We start from the raw sequence: 23,405 nt of genomic DNA, 5'->3' as shown, positions 1-23,405 counted from the left end.
CTATAAGCAGTTTTAGTCATACATTCGTGTTGGTGTCTCTTTGTGAAGAGAATCTATTGAAATCCTGCACATTGTAGGTAGGGATGCACCGATCCACATTTTTCCAGTCCCGATACCTGAATCTGCCAATACATTTCCGATACCAGAGCTTTGTTTGCTTTGATATGGGACCACGGCATTAGAATATCAGCAAATTTAGGTAGAAGAATATCAGCGAAAGTAGTGCGGCACACACACACACACACACACACACACACACACACACACACGCAAGCTCTTAGCCTGACGCATTCACAGCTCCACAAACAGCCGGCGGACAACACAGAACCCTAAACATCGCACATAAGGTCCGGGTCACTACATGACCATTATTGTTGATTTTATGTATGTAATGTTAAAGTCCTCTCTACAGGCAAATATGATATTGTAGTGACCCAGAAGTTTTGTGTCGAGTCAAGACTCTTTGATGTCCGACTGTTTATTGTGGTCGTGAACATGTCAGGCAGAAGGCTTGTGTGTGTTTGTTTGCTGCACTTCTGTTTGTTGAATTTTGTTGTAACAGATAACATAAAAAAAAAGATTACAACTTTTACAAGTTTATAAGTTGTGTAATGTTTTGCATTTTTGTATTTTTGTTTTTTTTTTCCTGGAAGAGGAGGCAAAATGTCTCGTTTGATTGTAAAGGTTGATTGCACTGTGTCAATCAAATTTGTAAAGGCGGAATTTTTAAGCATGATGTCATGATGTCTCTCTGTTTGTAGGCGGTGTGCACGGTGGGGATGTTCGAGCTCCAGATCCGTCACTACCAGAACCCTAACGGACTCCTGCTGAACGGCAACTGTTGCGACCTCCAGGTTGGAGTGGGGCAGCGCTGCTCTTCGCGAGACCAGTGCGACACTTTTTTTCAAGCCTGCCTCAAAGAGTACCAAAACCGCGTCGTCCCCACCGGAGCCTGCACCTTTGGCTCAGGTGGCACAAAGATCCTGGGAGGAAATTCCCTGTCGCTCCGTCACCATGGTCATGATGGAGGAGGTGGTGGAGAGGATGGGACTAATGGACTCATTGTCATTCCCTTCAAATACGCCTGGCCAGTAAGTACAGGGGGGCAAAGCTGGTTATCTGTGGGGTTACCAAGGTAACAGACTAAGCTTCAAGTACAACAATGCACTCAAACTGAGGCTGGGTGGAATAACAATCACCCTCAGAGGCAGAGTTCAGATTCCTTTTCTTTCCCTCCCCTGCCAAGCGGGGCCGGGTGACAAAGGGTTTATCACTAGATCTGGTAGGGAAATTCCCTTTTAGAGTGCCGCGCTCAGGTCCATCACCTTTAATTGACTCACAATGGAAATCATTCTCAAACCATAACAGTTACATCCCACATATGGAACAGCATCATGAATACTAGAATTAACTACCCTTGTCTTCATTTGTACTCCTATGTACTTGTGTTTTTTATCACTATGTGTGAGGGGATGCAGGTCAGACAGCGATTTTTTTTTTTGTCATTGTTACGATTAGTTGCTGAAAAAATGCACCACAAGGCAATGCTAAAAACTATAGCGTATATAGTATTGAACTGCTGACTGCTCTACTTTTCATCCCCTCACCCGAGCAGAGTACAGTAATTAATCTTTTATTAGCCCAACGATATTGATTATTCAACCAATCAGCCGTCCCTTTATTAATACACCTGAACCCACTCTGTCTTACTTTTCTTTGACATAGCACTCGAGTCCCAAAACACTAAAGGTATGTGTTACATTTAAAGACCAGAGAAGTATGAACCATTTGACATAAACCTCTTTCACACAGCAACACAGCTTCCAACACAACAGGGCAGGAGGAGTGAATGCCAAGTGTGATCTGCATTCACCATTTATACAAATGTCTTCCCGCCTGTTACGGCTCTGATACTACCTCTGATGCTGGAAAATTGACCGTTTCATTCCATCCCTTTTTCTATATCGGTGCCATTTATAAAAAAAAAACAAAACAGCGACGAGGGAACAATCCTGTCTTTTGCAGACAGTATAAAATGGGCTTTTTAATATTATCTCGGAAGGCGAAAAATTGCTTGATCAACTTCATTAACCCCTTTCAGACAGAATACTAACTCGGGATAAGCCCGGCTTTTACAGGCAGTGCAAAAGGGGCTTCTGATATTTGCCCGGCCTGGTCCCCCTTATACCGCGTCGGTGCCACAGAACATTAACACAGGAAGAAGACAGCTTTTAAAGACAGTGTAAAGGGCGCATCTGATACGACCACAGAAGGCAGAATACACAGAACGGCTTGAGGAAAAGCCGGAAAGGGGACAGATTTAGCAGGTGGTGTGATATGGGGCTTCTGATGTCTGGAAACGGAATATTGCCAGGTGGACTTTGTCCCCAAATTCCATGTCAGTGCCGTTTTATACATAACAGCAAACCAGTCTGCAGTGTAAAGGGACCTTTTTTTTTACTTCAGTCTTTTACTGTATACTGCCTGGTTAAAGTCTAACTTGGCAAGGACACTGCTTTCCTCTCTTTCAATCAGAGGAATTTCATTTGAGCATTACAAACCATAAAATTGTGCTGCAATAATTCCAGTAATTCACAAAATCTAGATCCTCCACACTGGTGTCCTCACGCATACACACATCTAACAACTTTAATCATTGTTAGCTTTCTTCTCATTGATTAGCGTCCGTCCATTTGGCTGATTGATTCTACCACAGCCAATTACACTTGCCAGTGCGTGCTGTGATTGCATTGTGCGTCTCACACTACATGTAACACGGAGGCAGCAATGCATTGTGGCTGAAAGACTATTAGGGATGGAGGTGGTGCGTTCTCTAGTGTGACAGCCTGCAAGCGCCTCCTGTATGATATTTTGCTGTATTTTATTGTCTGATTAGCAAGAATAATGATGTCACACTTACATTAAAGACAGAGGCTGTAGAAAGTCATGGTGTATAATAAATGTTTCTGCAACATCATGTTTTTGGCGACACGCTGACAAACAGAAACTGGCAGACGCCATGATCACACTGTGAGTGCACTGAGGCGGTAGGCAGGGTTTGCGCACTAAGCTGAGAAGAGACGCTCACGGCAGTCTCATTTTAGATTTCTGCCCTGTATTTGATCCAGGAATGTGCAAATTCAGGGATTTTTACTTAGGAAAATTGTAAAAAAAACCCAAAAAAACCCCCCGATTTGAATCATACAGAAAATACATTAATAAAGTCCAATAGACAATTATTAATATTTATTTTATGTAATCATTAGGGGTGTCACGATACACTCAGCTCATGAGACGAGATGATGCACAATATTGGGTTCACGAGAACAAGATGAGACGATATCTTTTTGCCACAAATTGAAAGAAAAACTAACAATTTTTTTTTTTTTTAATCACCACAGTTTAATTTATGTTGGTGTAGTTATGTAATGACACATGTAAAATAGTTGTCACATTGCAGAAGATTAGTTTTATGTTGACGCTAAAAGAAGTACAGATCCCATGATGCTTAGAGTGCGCTACCAGGAAGTAGTGAAATAGATGCTACTATCGTATGTTTTGATAGAAGTCGTATGCAGCCATTGTGTTTTGATCTGACAAATCTTAAGTAACTTTGATCAAATGTAGAATTACTACAGCTTCTGCTTGGACAACAACACGGTGGCGGCTGTTCAACTTCGATGGAAAAAACAGCCACACGTCGCGAGCGAGTGACGCTGGGAACACGGAGGTACAGTGGGTTGGATTGCAAGCTTTATAGTGTGCGTAAAGCACTTAATGTGCGGTTCCAATCCTGCCTCGCACACTGCCTCTTCCATGTATACAGTATTACCATTCACAGTCGCGATGCCATAGTTTACAGCCTGATTGGCTTCTTTAATATCGTGGCATCTCGTGACACCCCTACTTATCATTATGATTATTAATTTTTTTTTTTCATTATGAGGCTCTGCCTCACTTGCCTCCCCCAACCACACGGTACTGGTATAGACGCACACAAACACTGATAACTGATGCGTGACTAAGCCAAATGTCATTCCAATGCATCCTTTTTTGTATCGCTTAGTCTTTCTTTCCCCAATAATTATATTAACTTATCTCCAAACCCTACATACATGAACCCTTGCTCCCCTGTGAGGCATCAGAACACTTCAGAGGAGGCACAGCAGGTTGAGGAAAAATAGATCTATTTTTTTTCCAAACCTGCGAAGCTAACTTCAGTTATTTTAAGGCAAAACGATTTTTGTCATTCCTACATTGAGGGAGTAAACAGAATCTTGGGGTGAGCACAAAACACAACAAAATATGCTCCAGAACATCAGTTTTGGGGCGGAATAAGCTATTATATTCCCCCTATTATACGCTCTCTTTGAAAGCCCCTGATCTATTGTATTCAAAGCACAGAATGTTCAATCAAAAGGACAAAGGTTGTATTTGAGATGTTGACTGCATGGGAATCTGATTTCCATCTGGGTTGTAGAATTGCAGTTAAAATTGGGCATTTGCAGTTGTTAATCAACAATTCTAACAACAACATCCTCTTGTAATTTTGTAATTTGCAGATACCTTGTTTATGCTTTGCAGTTAGCTCAATGGTAGCATCAGGAATGCTGCAATGAAGCATCATTTCTTGTTTATAACCTGTTTACAGCAATGCTTTGCGCCTCACTGCTACTCAGTCTTAGCTCATTGCTTTGATTAGAGAGTGTTATCAGGGCCACCCATCCCTAGACTCAGAGCACGCCATGGGCGCAGCGCCGGGGGGGCCACACTGTACCCGTTTTAAAGAATCCTGTTTGTTCACTTTTGCGCTAGTTCATATAGTTCATATTCATATGTAACTTAATTCAGTTTCAAGCCATTAATATAGATTTTAATGGGTCAGTGTAGTCCTAAGATGTGAGTTTTGGCCCAGAATTCCCGGCAGAGCGATGGCTGTTCTGCAGTTATTAACCTATTCCACTTACTTCCCTTAGAGGTTGTACAGTACAGTAATTGGTTCCAGACCCGAAATGAATTTCCGCGAAGTATGATTCCTTATTTATAAATCAAATACTCTTGTAGCTGGAACATAGAAAACCTGTTTACGACCTTCTAAGTATGGTTTTTAATATTATTAGAGCCCTCTAGACATACAATAACACCCCTACAGTCACCATTACACTCATATTACAAAAATATAAGCGATATAATCAGACAAAATAAGCCATTTAAGACAGAAATAAGACTCATGCTCCTGTGTGTTTCAATAAATATCTTCCGGACGTGTGGACAGATGGTGATGTCAGGGAGTACAGCCACAACCGTACCACTTGTTGTTATTATTATGATGATGATGATGATTATTACTTTTATTATTGTGCCTGTTCTGAGATAATTCAAACCTGCAATATTTGTTGTCTGGTGCGTATGTTAAGTGACACCTAGCAGCCACTGTAGACTACAGTTCATCAACATCCTTTTAATCCCTTAAACTGTGTTTGTATTTTACTCCATTTAGTCTTTTTTATGCTTGAAAATGCTTAATTGAGGCCAATAATATGTCAAAATTGCTTAATCTGCATATTTTTGGACACAGCGGCCATTTATGAATTAATTTTTTTAAAACACAACAGAGGGATTTATTCAAACACATTGAAAGACCAAACTGTGCGGTCGGGTAGGCATGTATCCATTACTCAAGTCGCCATTTCTGCTTGCTGCCCCTAGGGGTCGCATTTGCATGGTATGTGGGGATTGCCATGATATGCTGTGATGTTTTTATTTTTACATTTGCAGGAGTCACATACCATTTCAAGCTGAAAATATATGGTAAATGGTCTTTCACTTGTGTCGCGCTTTTTTCACCTCCAAGGCACTCAAAGCGCTTTGACACAGCTAGCACATTTACCTCCTGATGACGCAGCATCAGGAGCAACTGGGGGTTCAGTATCTTGCCCAAGGATACTTTCACACAATCACGGGAGGACGCAGGATTAAAGTGGCAACCTTCAGGTTGGGAGACGACTACTCCACCACCTGAGCCATGCCGCCCCTCAAAAATATATAAATATATGCATGCTTTAATCCAATAATGGGGCTTTGTTGAGGAGATGTTATTAGGTGCGGCTAATGTAGGGTAAGATGACTTTTTGACACAGGAACTGGACAGAGCATCATAAAGGCTGCACATGCACAGGTCGTGGCGTTTGTGTGGGATCCAATCATGTGAAGCCAGTGAAGGCCAACGAGAAGAGAGGAGCTTTCTTTCTCTGCCTGCGTCTCTCTTTCACTCTATCCTCTCCTTTGTTCCCTAATTGACTCTCCCACGCTGCCTCGCATACCTGCATGTACGCCGATACTCTTGTGTGCATTGTTTGCGCACACACACATTTGGGTTTTCCCACTACAGACACACCCGAACGAACAGATCATGAATTCATCCTCGCAGTGGAGAGGAGAGAGCGTTACATTCCCAGAGGATTTTTGAAGCTTGTGTTCCAAAGAGATATGTGCCACGCATGTGCCACGCAGTCATCTCAGGGGAAACATTTTTAATGATTTAATTTGTGTGCAAATTGGATTGGAAGGAGACAAAAGAAGCATTGCTGTCAAACTAGTGTGTCTGTGTGGATGTCAATAAGTCGCATCTTACACAGGTGTAATTACCACTGATAGTTTCCTTTTCATCGCCATCGATCCACCCAGTCTTCCCCTTCTTGTTTTTTTTTGTTTGCCCTGCGGTGATGTTGAGCTACATTATTATTACTGCTGTCCCTGAGGATAAGAGAGAGAAGCGGGCTGACTTACAATAAAGCTGTTATGAAGCGCTTCTCTCTGTGGTTACTTATGTGTGATGGATTTTGACAGGACCCACCGCAAATATTTCAGCTTACAGTTATGGGCCAGAAGTATTTGGACAGGGACAGGTTTTGCTTTTATACACCACCCAAATGGATTTACAATAAAACAGTCAAGATGTGATGTGAAGTGTAGACTTTCAGCTTTAATTTTTTGCAGCATTGCAGCCCTTTTATTTACACTTAGGCCATTGTTAGGGTTTTAAAACTGTGGCTAATGATTAGCTGAAATCTGGAGCTCATGGATGTCACTGAATTCTTCCTTGGAGATGCTTTGCCAGGCCCAAACTTGTTGCTTGCTTTCGTCCTTTTTTGTCTTCAGTAAATGAAAAGCATGCAAACTTCTCTGATATTTCAAAACATACAAAATTCATGTCATGCCATAAGCTAGACCAGGGGTCACCAACGTGGTGCCCGCGGGCACCAGGTAGCCCCCCACGACCACATGAGGTGCCCGCAAGCCTGCTTTTCATTCAGGTTTTCAGTTAATAAGGAAAGAACAGTAGAAAGAAATGCATTCTGAAATACAAAACCAGCATTTTGTTAATGTTCTGGTAAAACAAGCATATTCGCTTTGTTTGGGTTTAAAATAAGCTCTGAAAATAAATGTTACAAAAATGAGTAGCTCTTGGCCATTTTCATTTTGTAAAATTAGCTCTCACGAGGAAAAACGTTGGTGACCCCTGACCTAGACTGATAAATTAGGCATAAAGAACATAAATTATTTTATAACAACAAAATATGAATCAAATTGACCTTTACCCAAAAAACTATGCCAGCCTATTTCACTGTAATAGTCGTTTGCAATAAATTGCTAGTTATTTTGTCACACTCCCATTTCTTGTTTTGGCATTTTGAAGCTCTACTTAGCACCTCCTTCAAGGAAAACTGCACTTTTTTGGAATTTTGTCCATCCTCCACAATCCTTATGAGACATGAACACGTCTTTCTCATCTCTGTGCATTCTGAAGAGACAAAACAGTGCAAAAAAAAGTGCAGTTTTCCATTAAAAAAAAAAAAAAAAAATCTTGACCAGGACTTTATTCACTTTCTTCGCCTTCAAAAAATTTCCAAAAAGTCCATACTGTCACCATTTGTACTTAAAAAAAAAAAAAAAAACTTAACGTCAACGGCAGTCTCCCTGAAAAACACGCACACACACGCGGTTTTCCACAGACGCACCACTCCCTCTATCCCCACTAACGCCTTCCTAAAAGCGTATCTGTGGGTGTGACGCGTCCAGCGACTAGACAAGGTAATTTCCTGCGGATGTTGGAGAGGAGGGTGGGGGTGGGTGGTGCTTTCGGTGGGACAAGGGCAGTAGGTCTGGGCTGGGAAGCAAAGGAATCCAAGCCCCTGCGGAGGGGAGGTCAATTTATTAAGCAGCAGGACGGGGAGGTACGGGGCACAGGTGTTTTTGGGTGGGCGGTGTTGGATAGCTTCATGTAGAGCAGTATACTGTGCCGTCATTGGCCTCAACATTAGCTGTATAATCCAACTACAAAGGCACTCAGTAGAGCGCCGAAGACAGATAGTGGTCTGCATACCAAAACAAAGGATTCCACAGTTTAATTCACTGTTCATTTGTTACCCGCCATTGGTTGTATGAGCTCGCCCATATACGCCCCCTCACCACTTCATTGAGGACAGCTTATAAAAAAAAAAACAGGCTTTGCTACACATCTTAAAATAAATCCTAGCGCTCTGCCAACTGTCAGTCAGCTACAGATGTGGGAGCTGTAAGTTTGATCACTTTGTTTTTCTTCAGTGAATAGGCTAACCTAGCATGATGTTGCTATGAAAATATGAGTGCGATGTTAGCACTGTAGTTCACATAGCATTGCAAGTGTTGCTAACGTGTGTGTCTTCCTGTCCCACTACTTAATGTTACATTGCTGTATGTGATATATGGCATCCATTGAACATGTGCAGAGTTACAGCGTGTATATATAAAAAGTGGATAAAGTGCACAATAGTGCCACACACTCTGTCGGAAACAGGTGTGGACAAGCACAGCTCATTAGCATTAAAGCTACAGACACAGTGTTCCCGCTAGCGCTTACTGAAAGCACTTTTAACTTAAGTTCTAAATTCCAGCATCAAGGCTAGATTTTGGCCAGCACGCTTTCAATTCACTATTGTGGGACCTCTGAGACTTACTTAGAATTGTTGAAAAAAATCATATACAATGGAACGTAAGTTACCGTCCGCCTCTGTCAGCGTAACATAAAAAATTCACGCCACAATTTTCCCACGGTTTGCGTGCGTTCTCCGGTTAGCGTACAATATACTGTCTTGTCGTTAATACCGTGGGTGCGTCCAGTTGTATTCTTAATGTATTTTTGTATCAGAAAACGTCCTTCCTTGTTAGCATCCTATTAGCTAGCTAACAAAATGGCAACCGGAAGCCTGCTACGCCATCTATGATGTTGTCAGTGGTTGACGCTCAAAAATGTGACCTCAAAACGCAATTTTATTGTAACAATTATAGTTTTCCATGCATAGAAATTTTAATGCATATACATGACGAATGAAAGGGCTAAATGAAGATTTAAGGTTACTTTTAACTGCAATGAAGACGTGGTTCTTGACGACTGTTCCCAAAGACTTAATGTGGCAGCGAGGTCGGCCACCTCCATTTTCCTGTTTTGCCATGAGTTATTTCTTGAATTGAATAGTGTTTTTCACCTTCTTTATCAAAATGCTGGCACTTGCAACGTTCTTTGGCTCTAGTTTGGGTTGTTGAGGTGGGAAACACTATTGCAGTCCAAATATAACACTTGGCAAAAGAAGGAAAGTGGTTATGCTTGGTCTTTGAGAACAGTCGTCAAGAATCACGTCTTCAATGAAGGTAAAAGTAACTTTGAATCTTCATTTATTTTGTTTATTCATCATTTGTAAGTGTTTATATGCATTTTGATGAATTGTTTTCTGGATGTCAAAGTGTAATTGTAAAACTATAAAAATGTGTAGTGTGAAATCTTTTGGCTCTCGGGAACAGATTACTTGGATTTACAGCATTTCTGATTGGAAAAATGAATTTACTTAGCATCCTTTTCGGTTAGAGTCGGACCTTCTGGAACAAATTAATGACACTAACCAAGGTTCCGCTGTAATATTGAAGTCGCCGATGGTCTAGTGCAGGGGTCGGCAACCCACGGCTACGCAGCTCTTCAGCCTCCTTGTTGCGGCTCCCTTCGCCGAGTTCAGTGTTTGTTTGCTTTTTTAACACCGAAGTGGAGGAAATTTGCATTTTCAAAAAGAGTTTGAAATAGCTGACTCGCCTCAAGCGGATGAGCAAGGGAAGGGGAAGGAGGAGACACGAAAAAGGCATCTTGTTGAGTGTGCTTCCCCCGCTGTAAGCTAGCTACACATAACCATGAATAAACATGAATACATACTTTGGAGTTTAATTCTGACGGGACCTTTCCCTTCGCTGCCAATGACGCTGGCTTACCCACCTGTGAATTGTGGCGAGAAATTTGCAAACAAACAGAAAATGTAACAACACTCAACCTTTTCTGGAAAGTACGCACCTGCAGATGGGTGTAAGAGAGCAATTTCGGAGCTACCACGAAAGGTTGAGCAGAGCAAACCTACTTTCAAGAGGTGGATGAATGTTCCAAACTCAAATACAGCCGCTAGTGTCGTGCTGGCTGCACATGTGATCGGAAGGAGGGGGAAGTCGTTCTCAGATGGAGAATATAAAAGAATCGTTCATAAATACATCAGAGCATCTATTCTCCGAATTCAAAAATAAAATAGATAGGAAATATTTCAAAAAAAAGAAAGAAATGCCTCTCTCTGCAAAGACAGTCAAGGACAGGACCAATAGAATGGCAACAAACATCACCGGTAGGCGAATTAGTGACAGTAATTAAACGCTAGCATATTGAATTGCCAGTGATGAGTCAAGTGAACAATATTGAGCAGACAGCACTAATATACAGATATGTGAACTCTGATGGGCTTTTTTATGTTCAAGTTGGCTACTTTTTGTTTTAATTCTACACAAATGCGAGAACGACTCAAAAAGGCCAACGTAGTTCATTGTTTAAATTATTCCAAAGTAGGCCTACACATGCACTCTGCACTTCTGTTAGGTGAAGCTGTGTAATGTTTGGCAGCTCCAGACTATTTTTCTTTACTGGAAGAGGAGGAAAAATGGCTCTTTTGATGGTATAGGTTGCGACCCCCGGTCTCGTGGTTGATTTGCTTAATTAACTTCAGTTGCGGGAAGCTGACGTCATTGCAGCGCCCCAGTGAATACATTGCTCAGATGCAATGCCTTATGGAAAAACTTTATAATGTTGGGTTTTTCAAATTTTTGGGACCTGTTTGTATATTTGTATATACACCTTTTGAGTATTAAGTTGCTGTGTGATGAATTTAGTGCTGATAGTAAAGTATTCTTTGAAAGATGACATCGTGACTGTTATGTTGTTATACTGGTATGTATACTGACCTCTGCTGGCGTCCAATGGGCTAACAAGCTTGTTGTGGCTCCTGCCAAAGAAGGAGCTATGGGTTCCTCACTGACTCGCGAGCGGCACAGTATTTAAACAGTATTTAACAGTAATCAGTAGTAGTTCTGAAGTAAAGGAGGTGTCACGAGATTAGAATTCAGCCATAAATTAATTGCGCCGCTGTGTAAACCGCAGGGTTCAAAGTTTAAGAAAAAAGTAGCGGCTTATACATCAGAATTTACTTTAGTAGGAGGAGCGCCCTTACGCTTTGAATTTGCCACTTATCCACAAAGTTTCTTGAAAAACCTGTTTTTCTCTCTCTCACTCTTTCCAATCTCAACAAATGTCACAAAGCGAGGATATTGATTTTCTTTTTCCTTTGCTCCTGAAACAGCCCCCCACTCCGCCCAAAAAATCAGTCAATAAGACAACAACCATGTCGACCAGTAGCGGACTTATGTGCGAGTCTTTACAGAGACTCTCGGTAGCCAGTTTAGTTCATCCAAGTGGAAATCAATCCTGCACCTTTTCAGTTATTTGACCCAAACATGCCTCAACACACACACACACACACACACACACACACACACACACCTTGAATGTGACTGCAAGTTTTAACTGTGAGCCTTGCTGCCAGAATAATAATGGCATTGTTACCACGCTTACTTCACCGCCATACTTGTCGTGCAAGTGAGCCATCGCCTGTCCAATCTGACACAGGCAGAGTTGCTGTCATGGCAACTGTGTGTGCATGCGTGTGTGTGTGTGGTGTCCATTGTGTTTGCATACGTATGTGTGAGCGTGTAATTGCCTTGGGCCTCCTCATGCTGAAGGTGAGAGTTGGCAGGTGCAAGAATGCATTAAACACACAGCTGCGTATTATTAGCATCACACCAAGTTATCAATAAATGTTGTTCAAACGTTGCTGGTCTAATATGCTTATCCACGGTGTACACACTTACATGTATAATTGGCAATTAGTCTCCGCGTTTGCCAATTAGAACGCTGACTTCAATTAATTTGACAGTTTGAGCCTGGATTTTTTTTCCCCCCCAAGTGATTTAATGCTATATATGTCTTAAAAACAGTCTCAAACACATCAAAAATATATAATCATCAGCTGTTTAAATGAATGCATGAGGCACAGATACACGCCGTATATCATTGCCTTAAAATAGCTTGAGGAAAATGTGCGGTGTGGAGAGGAGAGCAGGAAATTGGACAAATTGGTTAAAAATGTTTTAGCATAGAATCACAATAAAAAAAAAAGTTATTTCAGGTCAATGGAAAAAAAAATCCGGGCCGCACGGTGGTCTAGTGGCCACACAGTCACAGTCAGGAGATCAGGAAGACCTGGGTTGGAATCTCCGTTGGGCATTTCTGTGTGAAGTTTGCATTTTCTCACTGTGTGTAGGGGGGGGGTTTTCTCCGGGTACTCCGCTTTCCTCCCACATTCCAAAAACATGCATGTTAGGTTAATTGAATTGCCGACTCTAAATTGTCCATAGGTGTGAATGTGAATGTGGATGGTTGTTTGTCTATATGTGCCCTGCGATTGGCTGGCAACCAGTCCAGGGTGTACCCCACCTGTCGCCCGAAGTCAGCTGGGATAGGCTCCAGCATACCCCTGCAACTCAAATGACGAGAAGCGGCTTAGAAAATGGATGGATGGATGGATGGATGGATGGATGGATGGATGGATGGATGGGTGGAAAAAAAACATGATTATTTTTTCCACAATAATATGATGGTAATTCAAATGTGCAGTCATTTTTTGTATGCTGAGAATCAGTGTTTTCTCCAACAAACATGATGAATTCTTAACAGATTGAAACTTGTTCAAATAACATATTGTGCACTTGGACCTTGGGAGTTATAATAATAATGATAATAACAAAATAATAATACAGTCATAAATTATGAGACTGATATTTATTAGAGCCATTATTATGTGAAATATACTTTGCGTATTATTATTATTATTAGTGGTAGTTGCCTGCCTATGTTGCTGACTGGTCCTTGGGGTTGTAGTCTCATTCTATTTGCTATGATATTTACCATTTTGTTTGTGAATTTCACATGCAATTTCCTTTTTTTGTATATTGTTAAATGATGTTATTACGATGTCAATGTTCTGCTTTGCATGCTGATGCGATAACTTGTCACGATTGAGCACAATTTAAGTGATTTCAATAATAATGATGGAAGCGAGTAAAAAAAAGAACCTAGATGCAATTCATTAATTAAAAGTTGGGGTAGGACCCTTATACCTCCACCTGAATAGAATGATTTGGGAAATATCCTTTTCTGTTCACAGTGTACATTACAATCCATAAAAGTCATGCTCGGATGAGCTTGGTGTGGAAGAACAAACCTATGAACTAGAGCAGCTATTGTTCAATGCTTAGTTCTGCGCTGTCAAACTGGGTTTCGTCCCCATCCATCAGTTCTAATAGGGAATGGTCCACGTAAGTGTGTATGCATGACTGTGTGAGCACTGAAGGGAAATTCCTCTCTCAGGGTTGGGAGTTCTTCCTGTCCAAGAGCTGTGTTTGTACAGCCTGGCTTTGTCGGGATATCCTACTTGACCGACCCATGTCTGAGCGACATTGAGGGAAGGATGCATTGGGGTGGGGGGGCACCAATAGACAGGGGCATGGTACTGGGAATAGTAGACGAGCAGTAGATCTGAGGTTTAGTCGGATTTCTTCTCATTAAATGTGAACTTGGGCTGTCATCTTGAATGTCTGTGCCTTTGTTTTAATGAGGGAAGTCTGCACCAGCCCTTGTAATCCTCTATTTTGGAGCTTTATTACTATTAAGACAAGCAGACAGCCTGAGGGAAGAAGCTATTTCTATTTGTCTGGTTTTTGATGTCTTCATGTTCTTGTCTCTTTTTGGAAACGCCTCATCTGTCCTTCATGGGCTTAGATAAAAGAGTCCCAACAAAAGAGCCATTTTGCCTCCTCTTCCTGGAGCTGCAAAACATTACACAGCTTATACATTTTAAAAGTTTGTATCTTTTTTTTTATTTTACCTGTTATAATTTTATGTAACAGAAGTGCAGAGTGCATGTGCAGGCCTACTTTGGAATAATTGAAACACTGACCTATGTTGGCTTTTTTGAGTGGTTCCCGTACTTGTGTAAAATGAGAACAAAATGTTGCCAACTTGAACACGAGTTCACATATCTGCATGTCAGTTCTGACCGCTCAATGGTGTTTACATCACTTGACTCATCATTGGCAATTTAATATGGTTGCGCTGAATTAATGTCACCAATGTGCCTACTGGTGATGTTTGTTGCCATTCTATTGGTCCTGTCCTTAACTGTCTTTGTAGAGAGAAGCATTTCTTTCTCGGAGAATAGATGCGCTGATATTTTTATGAACGATTCTTTCATGTATTCCCCGTCAGTGAACGATCTCGTGCGCAGCCACAACGCTAGCAGCTGTAGTTGAGTTTGGAGCGTTCATCCGCTTCTTGAATTTAAGTTTGCTCTGCTCAACCTTCCGTGGTAATTCCGACATCACCCCTGGGTACTATTCAGAATAGCTGAGTGCTGGTTTTGAAAATGTCCTTAAAGGTTACATTTTTGTTGTTTGCTAATTTCTCGCCACATATCAAGCACACGGGTGACCCAGCGTATAATATGTCCATTCACACTCAACAAGATGTCTTTTTCGTGTGTCACTGCACACTGGCCCCCTCTCCTCTTCCCTTGCTCATCCAATCAGCAGTCAGAGCGCAGTCTAGATGCATTCACGGACTTGAGTCCGACATTTCAAGCTTTTTTTTCAAAATGCACATTTCCTCTCCGCTCAGCAAAGGGAGCAGCAACAACAAGGTTTTTAGAGCCGCGGGTTGCCGACTCCTGGCTCAGACTGTTGTTAATTGTCAGGACCTCTAACAATTGTTGAAAAACAAAATACTAAATATTTTTTGTTGTTCTTTTTTTCAATTAGTAAAATCACTTATGTAAAAGTACTGGCCTTTTAAAGGGTTAAAACCTTCCAAAAATATAAAGTATGCTACTCACAAAAAGTTAGGGATATGCACAACTCGTATGTTAGAGAACAGCAAGTTGTGCGTTAAGTGTGTTAAGTCTTGAACATGTTGGACATGCGCATTCAAAATTAGATAAGCTCAAAGTTCACCTGTTAAGTTTATGTAAAGCTTATGTGAGACATGAACACGTCTTTCTCTTTTCTGTCTGTTCGAAAGATATAAAAAGAGACAGCTCATTGCTGCATGTAATGAGATCCTCCTACAAAGACCACTTACTAAAACGCCTTTTAGGTTTTATGGTTTTATATACATGCTGTAACCATGTAGTAACAGGTACCTTCATGATAGTATGTAACGTACTTCCTTAGCGCATTGATTTCACAGAGCAACATAGAAACGAACGTTGCACCTAACATTAGCTGTTCCAAACTCAAAAACAAAAACACAGCAGCAGTGGCAGCAGCGCCAGTATGCAGCGTTACCTTTTGGCAGTGGCCTGAGGCATTGAGAGCGTGGCGCTGACACGCTGCGGGCGAGTGTGCGGTGAAGCTAGCCGGTGTGGTGTGGCAAGGTGTCAATACGCCCAGTAACGTAGTTGGATCGGCGTAGCAATGTTAATAATCATAATAACAATGTCGCTTCGCATTACGTGCATTCTTAACTAAGTCTTTTTAGCTGTTTTGAAAGACAAACAGTATGTGTTCATGTCTAACATAAGGATTGTGGATGATGGGCAAAATTCCAAAAAAAGTGCAATTTTCCTTTAAAAAATAATTTTAAAAGACTCACTGATATAGTCAAAAAAAATTACTATATAATATTTGACAGCAGTTTGTGGGAAACTGACTGAAGTTTTGTCATTACGGACAAATAAGTGAAGATATTTAAAGGGTTTTAAATGTATTTATTATTTAAAATGTATCCTCTTAGGTTAAATCCAGTTTCTTGTTTTGTGCACTTTTGCTGTTGTGAGGATATTTTCTCTTTTTGCCGTGATGGAAATGTCCCCCCCTTCACCAGAATGAAAAATGGTATGTTCCTGTTGTTTTACATTGTGCTCATTAACCCAGGAAGTGTCCTGTTAAAATACAGATGGACAAACAAACACAAACATGTCCCTTCATGATTTTTTTTTTTTTTTTTTTCCACGTTTGTTAACATTTCGACCTCGGTGCACTTCACGACACACACATTTCCCATGATGTCATTTCCCAACTTGTCGTCATTTTGACAACACAATTATCAGTGAGATGTCTGAAGAGGGTGAAGCCATCACGTCATCAGCAATTGGTAAACATCACCCTTGTTTACAGTTTACGTTTCCTTATTGTGGCTTGACATTGTTTCATTCGAACATGTATGTTTTCCCCATGTGCTCCATCCTCTCTACCTTTCTGCCTGCTCCAATGGCTGCTTGGCGTCACAGACTAACTTGCTGCTTGTGTGTTTTGGAAAGGTTGTCAGGAAGAGCTCGCTGTTAGAGCTCACGCTTATCAGCTCTTGTTGGGAGTTGACTTCAGTGGGCTGTGTTTAGCGTGACCTCTGCAGGGTTCCAAACTTAGCTTTAAAAAACACTTATCGCAGGCTTGCCCTTCCTGTACTGATGACATCATCAGCACATACGCAGAACAGTAAAATAAATAAGACCACAAAACATTTGGGTTTGACACATCTGATTGGATGCACAACTTAGAAGTTAGCACCTTTTGTTTGAACCCACCCATTTTTCATGTGAGCAAAATTTTTGGACCATGTGACTGGCAGGTGTTTTTTTTTGTTGCCCACGTGTGTTTGATTATTCAATCAATATTAGCACCGAATGTCTACGCTCAGTTTCAGATTGGGTGGGATAGGTTTTGCCCGTGTAGACTGCTTTTAGAGGTGATAACAACATGAAAACCAGATTTTCCATGGGTGACAAAATAACTGACCAGACAGATGGCTCTGCACCGGTCCGTTGTGATGAAGAGGGAGCTGAGCCGAAAGCCAAAGCTCTCAGTTTACCGGTCGATCTATGTTCCTGCCCTCACCTATGGTTTTGAGCTTTGGGTAGTGACTGAAAGGACAAGATCACAAGCGGCCAAATTGAATTTTCTCCGTGGGGTGGCTGGGCTGTGCCTTAAAGATAAGGTAAGAAGCATTATCATCCAGGAGAAACTCTGCGTAGAATCGCTGCTCCTCTGCATTATTACTTCTTTTTTCCAGCGAAAACAGAAGTAAATTGTCTTAAGATAGAGCAACAATCGTAGAAATCACATCATATAATCAAGGTAAGCCAAGCAAATGACGTCTAATGGCTTTATCCTAAAAGTCGGTGACAAAATTTCTCTCAATTAGTCAACTTAAAGAAATCTCTCCCCCAAATAAATGCCTCCTTTTTTCAGTCAGAAAAAAAATGTGCTCATAGATGCTATTATTTCACACACATGGACATTTATAGGAAACTGCTTGGCCCAGTTGAACTCTGTTGCTAACCAAAACAGCAGCACCTACTGAGGCCCATAAGCAGTTCATCAGATTAATTAATTTGCGGAGTCTAACCGAACGTCGGCCACTGTTAATTTACGTAACTGTGGTAATTCTTTCTCTGTATTTTTTAAATGCACTGGTAGGACCTTGAGCATGTGAATTACATCAATATTAAAAAGCAATTTCTTTTAAAATTCGAGAGCCTCCTATTCCTTTGTGCTCATAGATGATGAATAATTTACTTAAATTGCATCTTCTGAGATGTACTTAGTTTTACCTTGGCTCTTTTTCATTCTAAGTTGTTAATAATGAATTTTAAACAGCATTTTAATGACTGGTCCATCTGCAAACTGTCTCTTCTCTGCTAACCTTAATGAACTGCTGCCCTGTACATCTCATTAGCACCATTGCCTCTATCTAACACGCTGTGTGTGTGTGTGTTGTCATCTCGCTCTTCTATAGCCAGCCCCTGTAATCTTTTGGCTCTTTTGTACCGCCATCTGATTGTTTTGCGTCCCTTCTGACCTCTTTGTTCTTCCTATTCATCACATATATAAATGTGACCAACAGCAGGGGCCCTGCAAATGATTTCATCTTATCTTTCAGCCACGCCGCTGTTTTTTTTTCTCCCTACCTTCATCTGACTTCTACGTTCCCACATTATTATTTCAATGCTGACTCTCAGAATGTGACCATACATCACTGTAGCCCTTTGGGTGACAATAATCCCAAAATAATAAATAGAAATAATAACAAATGATGGCTCGAGGAGACACAGCAAGTGTTTTCAGTCTGCATATAGATGTATGGTATGACATGAATGTATTCATCAGAAGAAAGAGGGCATGCCCTCTCTATTATCTCTAAGGTGGTATACCTGCAAGCTCAGTGTCTCTATTAGAGGATGTCCACCTGCTTATCTCGGCAGACAGCTATGAATTTTAATAGATTGTTATACAATAAAAAGACTTCTAAAGCACTGGGAAAGGATTGATTTAAATGTTTTTGAATCTCTTGCAAAATGAACACAGTATTTGCAGCATTTTAAAACATATATTGTTTCTGGGTTTTGTCTGTTCTCCACAGAAGTCCTTCTCTCTGGTGCTGGAGGCTTTGGACAATGACAACGGCACGTCACAATCAGGTGATGGAAAAGACAAATGTTGTGCATATAAGACATAACACTTCCAGAATATATAGAAGATAATAATCTAGGTGGACTGCAACAATATTTGCATATAGACTGGAAATAGGAGGTGTGGTTGTTTCAGAACAATGGACAGCGCTGCGCATATGTTATTTTTCCTGCCTTGAAAACGTGGCTTCTATTTTTTTGGTTGATATCAGCTTGCAAATGTTTTTGGGGGTGGTGTCTGTGAAAATTCTTCATATTCATAGCCCGGCCATAGCCCAGGGATCTTTTAGAGCTGGGATAGGCTCCAGCATACCCCCGCACCCCTAATGAAGATAAGCGGCATAGAAAACTGATGGATGGATGGATCTTCTAGATGTAACTGACACAAAGTGGCAAAAGAAAGTGTTAAAGTGCATGTCGTTGAAATTATTTGCTCTAATTGTGTGAGTGTGCATGGTGTGATGCATGAAGACATAAAAGAGTTGAAAACAAAACCGATCGAAAATCAGTGAAAGCTTATCTTCAGCATTAGACATAATGAATATAATGCTTCTAACATGTCTATTTGCGTTCTTCCACCAAATCAGTCTGTATGAATACATTCTTGTATGTGTCCTTCATCGTTTCGCTGTGCTGTTTGGCAAAGTGAGTCTCCATAGCCAAGTTCCTGGGCTTCCAGGGTCATGGTGTTCGCTCGCCCTTTTCACCAGATTTCATGCACTCTTTCTGGGGTGCGTGAAACCGCGGATCTCTTCACACTTCTAAGCCCTCCGTGGAGTATTGCTGGACATTCTTCCTGGTGGAACACCTCGTAGTTTTAGCCGGGGTGCTGCTCTGGAGTTCAGGAGAACACGGGAGCGTCCATAGACACCTCACTGTCTGCCTTCGAGCCATCAAGGGGCGGAAGGAACAGTGAGGCTGGCCAAGGAGTGTGGATCCCCACGGCCGTGTCACAAGTTCTATTACGTAGTGCAGGTCTTTCCCCTGTTTTATATGGTACTCTTCAATTTTGTTTTTATGCAATGGAGCAGGATTTGTAATCTTGGCGTTATATTTATAGGGTTTATTGAATAATTGGGCACTAATACATTTAGATGAAGCGGAAATGACAAATCTACAGTTTTTGGTTAAGAGGCAATTCTTTCTGCATTTCACATTATCATGAGCATTTTTGAGTTCCAACAGTATTTTAACTTTGGTTTTAGTATAAATTTGCTTGTTGTTGCTCACTGAAAACTGCAGCGTGTTCATACTCGACTCCGCTCGACGACAGACAGGTTCAGCAGCCACCCTTCTGAGTGTTTTTTGGTTGTTTCTTGAACGTCTTTTTTTTTATGATGGACTATCTTAGTAAGAACATTTTACGAAATACATATTCGAACTATTCCCACATGCAAGAACAGTGCATGTATGCGGGCAGCATTTTCGCTTTGATTTTGCATGACTTCTAGTTACGATTACACCTATTTGCCCCCATCTGTTTGAGCCGGTGACTACTACAACGGGATGTGACATTACGTGAAACTCAGCAGTACCATAATTAAATTATAAATGCATGCACAATATGTTTATTATTGTTGTGGTTGGAGAGTCATATGACAGTTGTCTAATACTTTGACTCGTACTACAGTTTTATCACTGCAAACCACAATAATAATAAACATGTTACATGAATACCCCTTGGACATAATGGTCATTTTTCTTATTGTTTGTGGATTTAATCTTTAAAATTGAGACCGAAACGCTGCACATAGCATGCGGACGGCAGAAGTCAGTCGAAGCTGTCATTGGACTGTACCTAATCAGTGTATATACTGTATGCGTGGTACTCACAAAAGCAACATTATAATGAGGTGCACATGTGCGAAGATGTCCTCCTCGTCTCTCATGCTTCTGATCACACAAGGTTAAAAGGTCTTTTTTTTTTTTTAAACAGACTCTTTCATTTCCTGCTGCTTGTTTCTCCTCCTAATCAGGAAAAGCTGCGTGACAGTCAGCGTGAGCTGCATGCTATATCTAAAGCAACCCAAACGCACACTGAGACAGATGCTACGATGGCTTCCTCATTCCTGTCAGGGTGATGTTTTCATCACACCATCCTCCTTGTCATTGTGCTAGTGGATGGGAAGAGTGGGTCTTCTAACCCCTCCAAAAAAAAAGATAGTACAGATAATGAAGATGAGGCATGGAAGCCTGTTTCCAGCTCTCCTTCCTTCTGCCCTACACTGCTGTGCTTACATCTTCTTGTCATTATCATCCACCTGAGCTCCTGACAGCTGCTATACTGTGTCAGTGAAGACATTCACTATATATAGACTATATATCCAGTATACATACGCCAGCAAGGACTACCATCACTATCATTCAAAGAGGATTACTGTCTGTACCCCTCAACCTGCCCTCGACTACTGCAAAAACCCATTAAGTTCTTTGAGAACACTGTGACCTTCTCTCTGAGTTTTGTTTGAATAAAACAGCGCTGGCGTTATTAAGCAAGGTCTTTTTAAAGATGGCCCCTGTTCAGCTTTTCATTACTTCTGATTTAATAGTCAGCTCAAAATGCAATGTTACAAAAATGTCATATCGTTGATGAAAAGCAGAACCTCCAAAGTGGGCCGCCATCCAACTTGTTTCCATTGATCCGTACTTATAATTTTACTCTGGCCATCACAACGATGCGATGTTTGAATTAGGTGGCATTCTTAACTATCGTGCTAGTGTAAAAATAGGTGAACGGCTGCATAACAACATTTTATTCAACCATCAGAAGACACCGTTCCATTTCCTGTTCTGTTTGCCATCGCATTTACCTTCTCTGCCCATCACCGCTACCCTTCTAGCGTGACATTACAAGAAAGGCCAAGAAAAAGCAAAACACACTAAGTTGATTTGTCACATGTAATGATGGTTCAAAATCCAAATGCTTTTGTGAGTTGCATTGAAATATATTATTATTATTAAGGGCAATAGAAAAAGCAAATACCTGACCTTTTGGACCAACTTTACAAAAAGGCTTCCATATAACAGGACTATGTTGGTTATTCATAAGATATGTAGCACATTTAGAAAACAGCTGTAAGTGGCTAAATAAACTCAGTGGTGAGGGGTGGCCGTGGTCGCCCTTGGTGACTCTCTGGCCACCCCAGTGGCTACCCCCACGGTTGGAGGACAATTTTGACAAACGCGGCTCTGTGGTGCAGAACATTAGTTCAGCTTCACCGCCGTTTCCGCTTGGACGCATTTCACTGCAGCACACAACCTTCCGTGTGGAGGAGCAGTCAATAAAAGCGCGTCTTGCGTGAACTGCAAGCGGTAAGTAAGTTTTCCATGATTACTTTGGCCGGTTCCGGTCAAGTTTTCTCGCTATGTTGACTTTGACTTGAATTCTGAAGCGTGATTCAGCACATAAATCTGTTAATAATGGAAGCTCTCTGTCGCAGCATGAGTGGGCATGTAAAACCAAGGAGTCTAGAGTTAAAACAGGAGTGCCGATCGGCATCCACTTCCGTCTTATGCCCCGCGCGGGTTTGGCCGCCATGTTGGGGAGCAGAATCCAGAAATTATGCATTGAAAACATGTCCTTGGCACACTGCTCAGCTATTAATTGCTCTAATAGATGGTCCAAAAGCAGTAGCGGAGCTATGGGGTGGCCAGTGGTGGCCGTGGCCACCCCAGGTCACTCTCCGGCCACCCCACTGGCCATCTAGACATTTCAGGTATCAACTTATTGCCACCCCAATGAAAAATTTCTGGCTCCGCCACTGAATAAACTTCTTGCCAATAAGTCGCTGTAGGATCAGACATTTAACATAATAAGTATAATTATATAATATGTTTAAATTATCTATTCATTATAATGAATAGATAAATAAATACATTTCACATATTTAATATAATTTGTTGCCATTTTAATAAATTAACATTTTGTCATAGTTCACATTTTACTTTTATAACAATTATTAAATTTATAATTAAGAGTTATTTAATGGAGCATCCCATTTTTTAATTGATTTATTCATATTTCAATTCATTTGCATTTCATTTCATTCATTACAAATGCATTTTGGAATTCATTTTTTTTAATTTACTTTCCATTTTGGCCCTAAAAGAACAGAAATATTATCTGCTACATCTTTATAGAAATGTTTTTTTTCGAGACAGGCTTTTTCTATTTTGACTTAAGAGGTGTTCTCTTATTCCCATTCTCTCTCAGATCAGCTGATTGAGCGTGTGCTTCTCTCCTCCATGTTGAATCCCGGAGAACAGTGGCAGACGCACCGCCACCACGGGACCACCTTCAGCATGGAGTATCGACTCCGTTTTCGATGCGGCTCCAACTACTATGGGCCTTTCTGCAACAAGTTCTGCCGGGCCAGGGATGACTTCTTTGGACACTTCAACTGTGACCTCGGTGGCTCCAAGGTCTGCATGGAGGGCTGGACGGGACCAGAGTGTAAAGAAGGTGAGGCACAATTCATGTTTCTCTCA

The 23,405-nt window shown here is 41.2% G+C and overlaps 1 protein-coding gene across 5 annotated transcripts in view; it reads left to right on the top strand.

Moving 5' to 3' along the window:
• The window catches only part of LOC129191312 (protein jagged-1), a 46,974-nt gene that overhangs the window by 12,201 nt on the left and 11,368 nt on the right, over window positions 1–23,405 (top strand). For all 5 annotated transcript variants that reach the window (XM_054794544.1, XM_054794543.1, XM_054794542.1 and 2 more), the window contains 3 exons: window positions 762–1,091; window positions 18,869–18,926; window positions 23,131–23,379. In XM_054794544.1, coding sequence (XP_054650519.1) covers window positions 762–1,091; window positions 18,869–18,926; window positions 23,131–23,379 — 637 coding nt within the window. The remainder of the gene's footprint in view (window positions 1–761; window positions 1,092–18,868; window positions 18,927–23,130; window positions 23,380–23,405) is intronic.

This window comes from Dunckerocampus dactyliophorus, chromosome 12, assembly GCF_027744805.1.
Source record: "Dunckerocampus dactyliophorus isolate RoL2022-P2 chromosome 12, RoL_Ddac_1.1, whole genome shotgun sequence".
Lineage (NCBI taxonomy): Eukaryota > Metazoa > Chordata > Actinopteri > Syngnathiformes > Syngnathidae > Dunckerocampus > Dunckerocampus dactyliophorus.
This window is presented reverse-complemented; position numbering and strand designations above follow the sequence as displayed.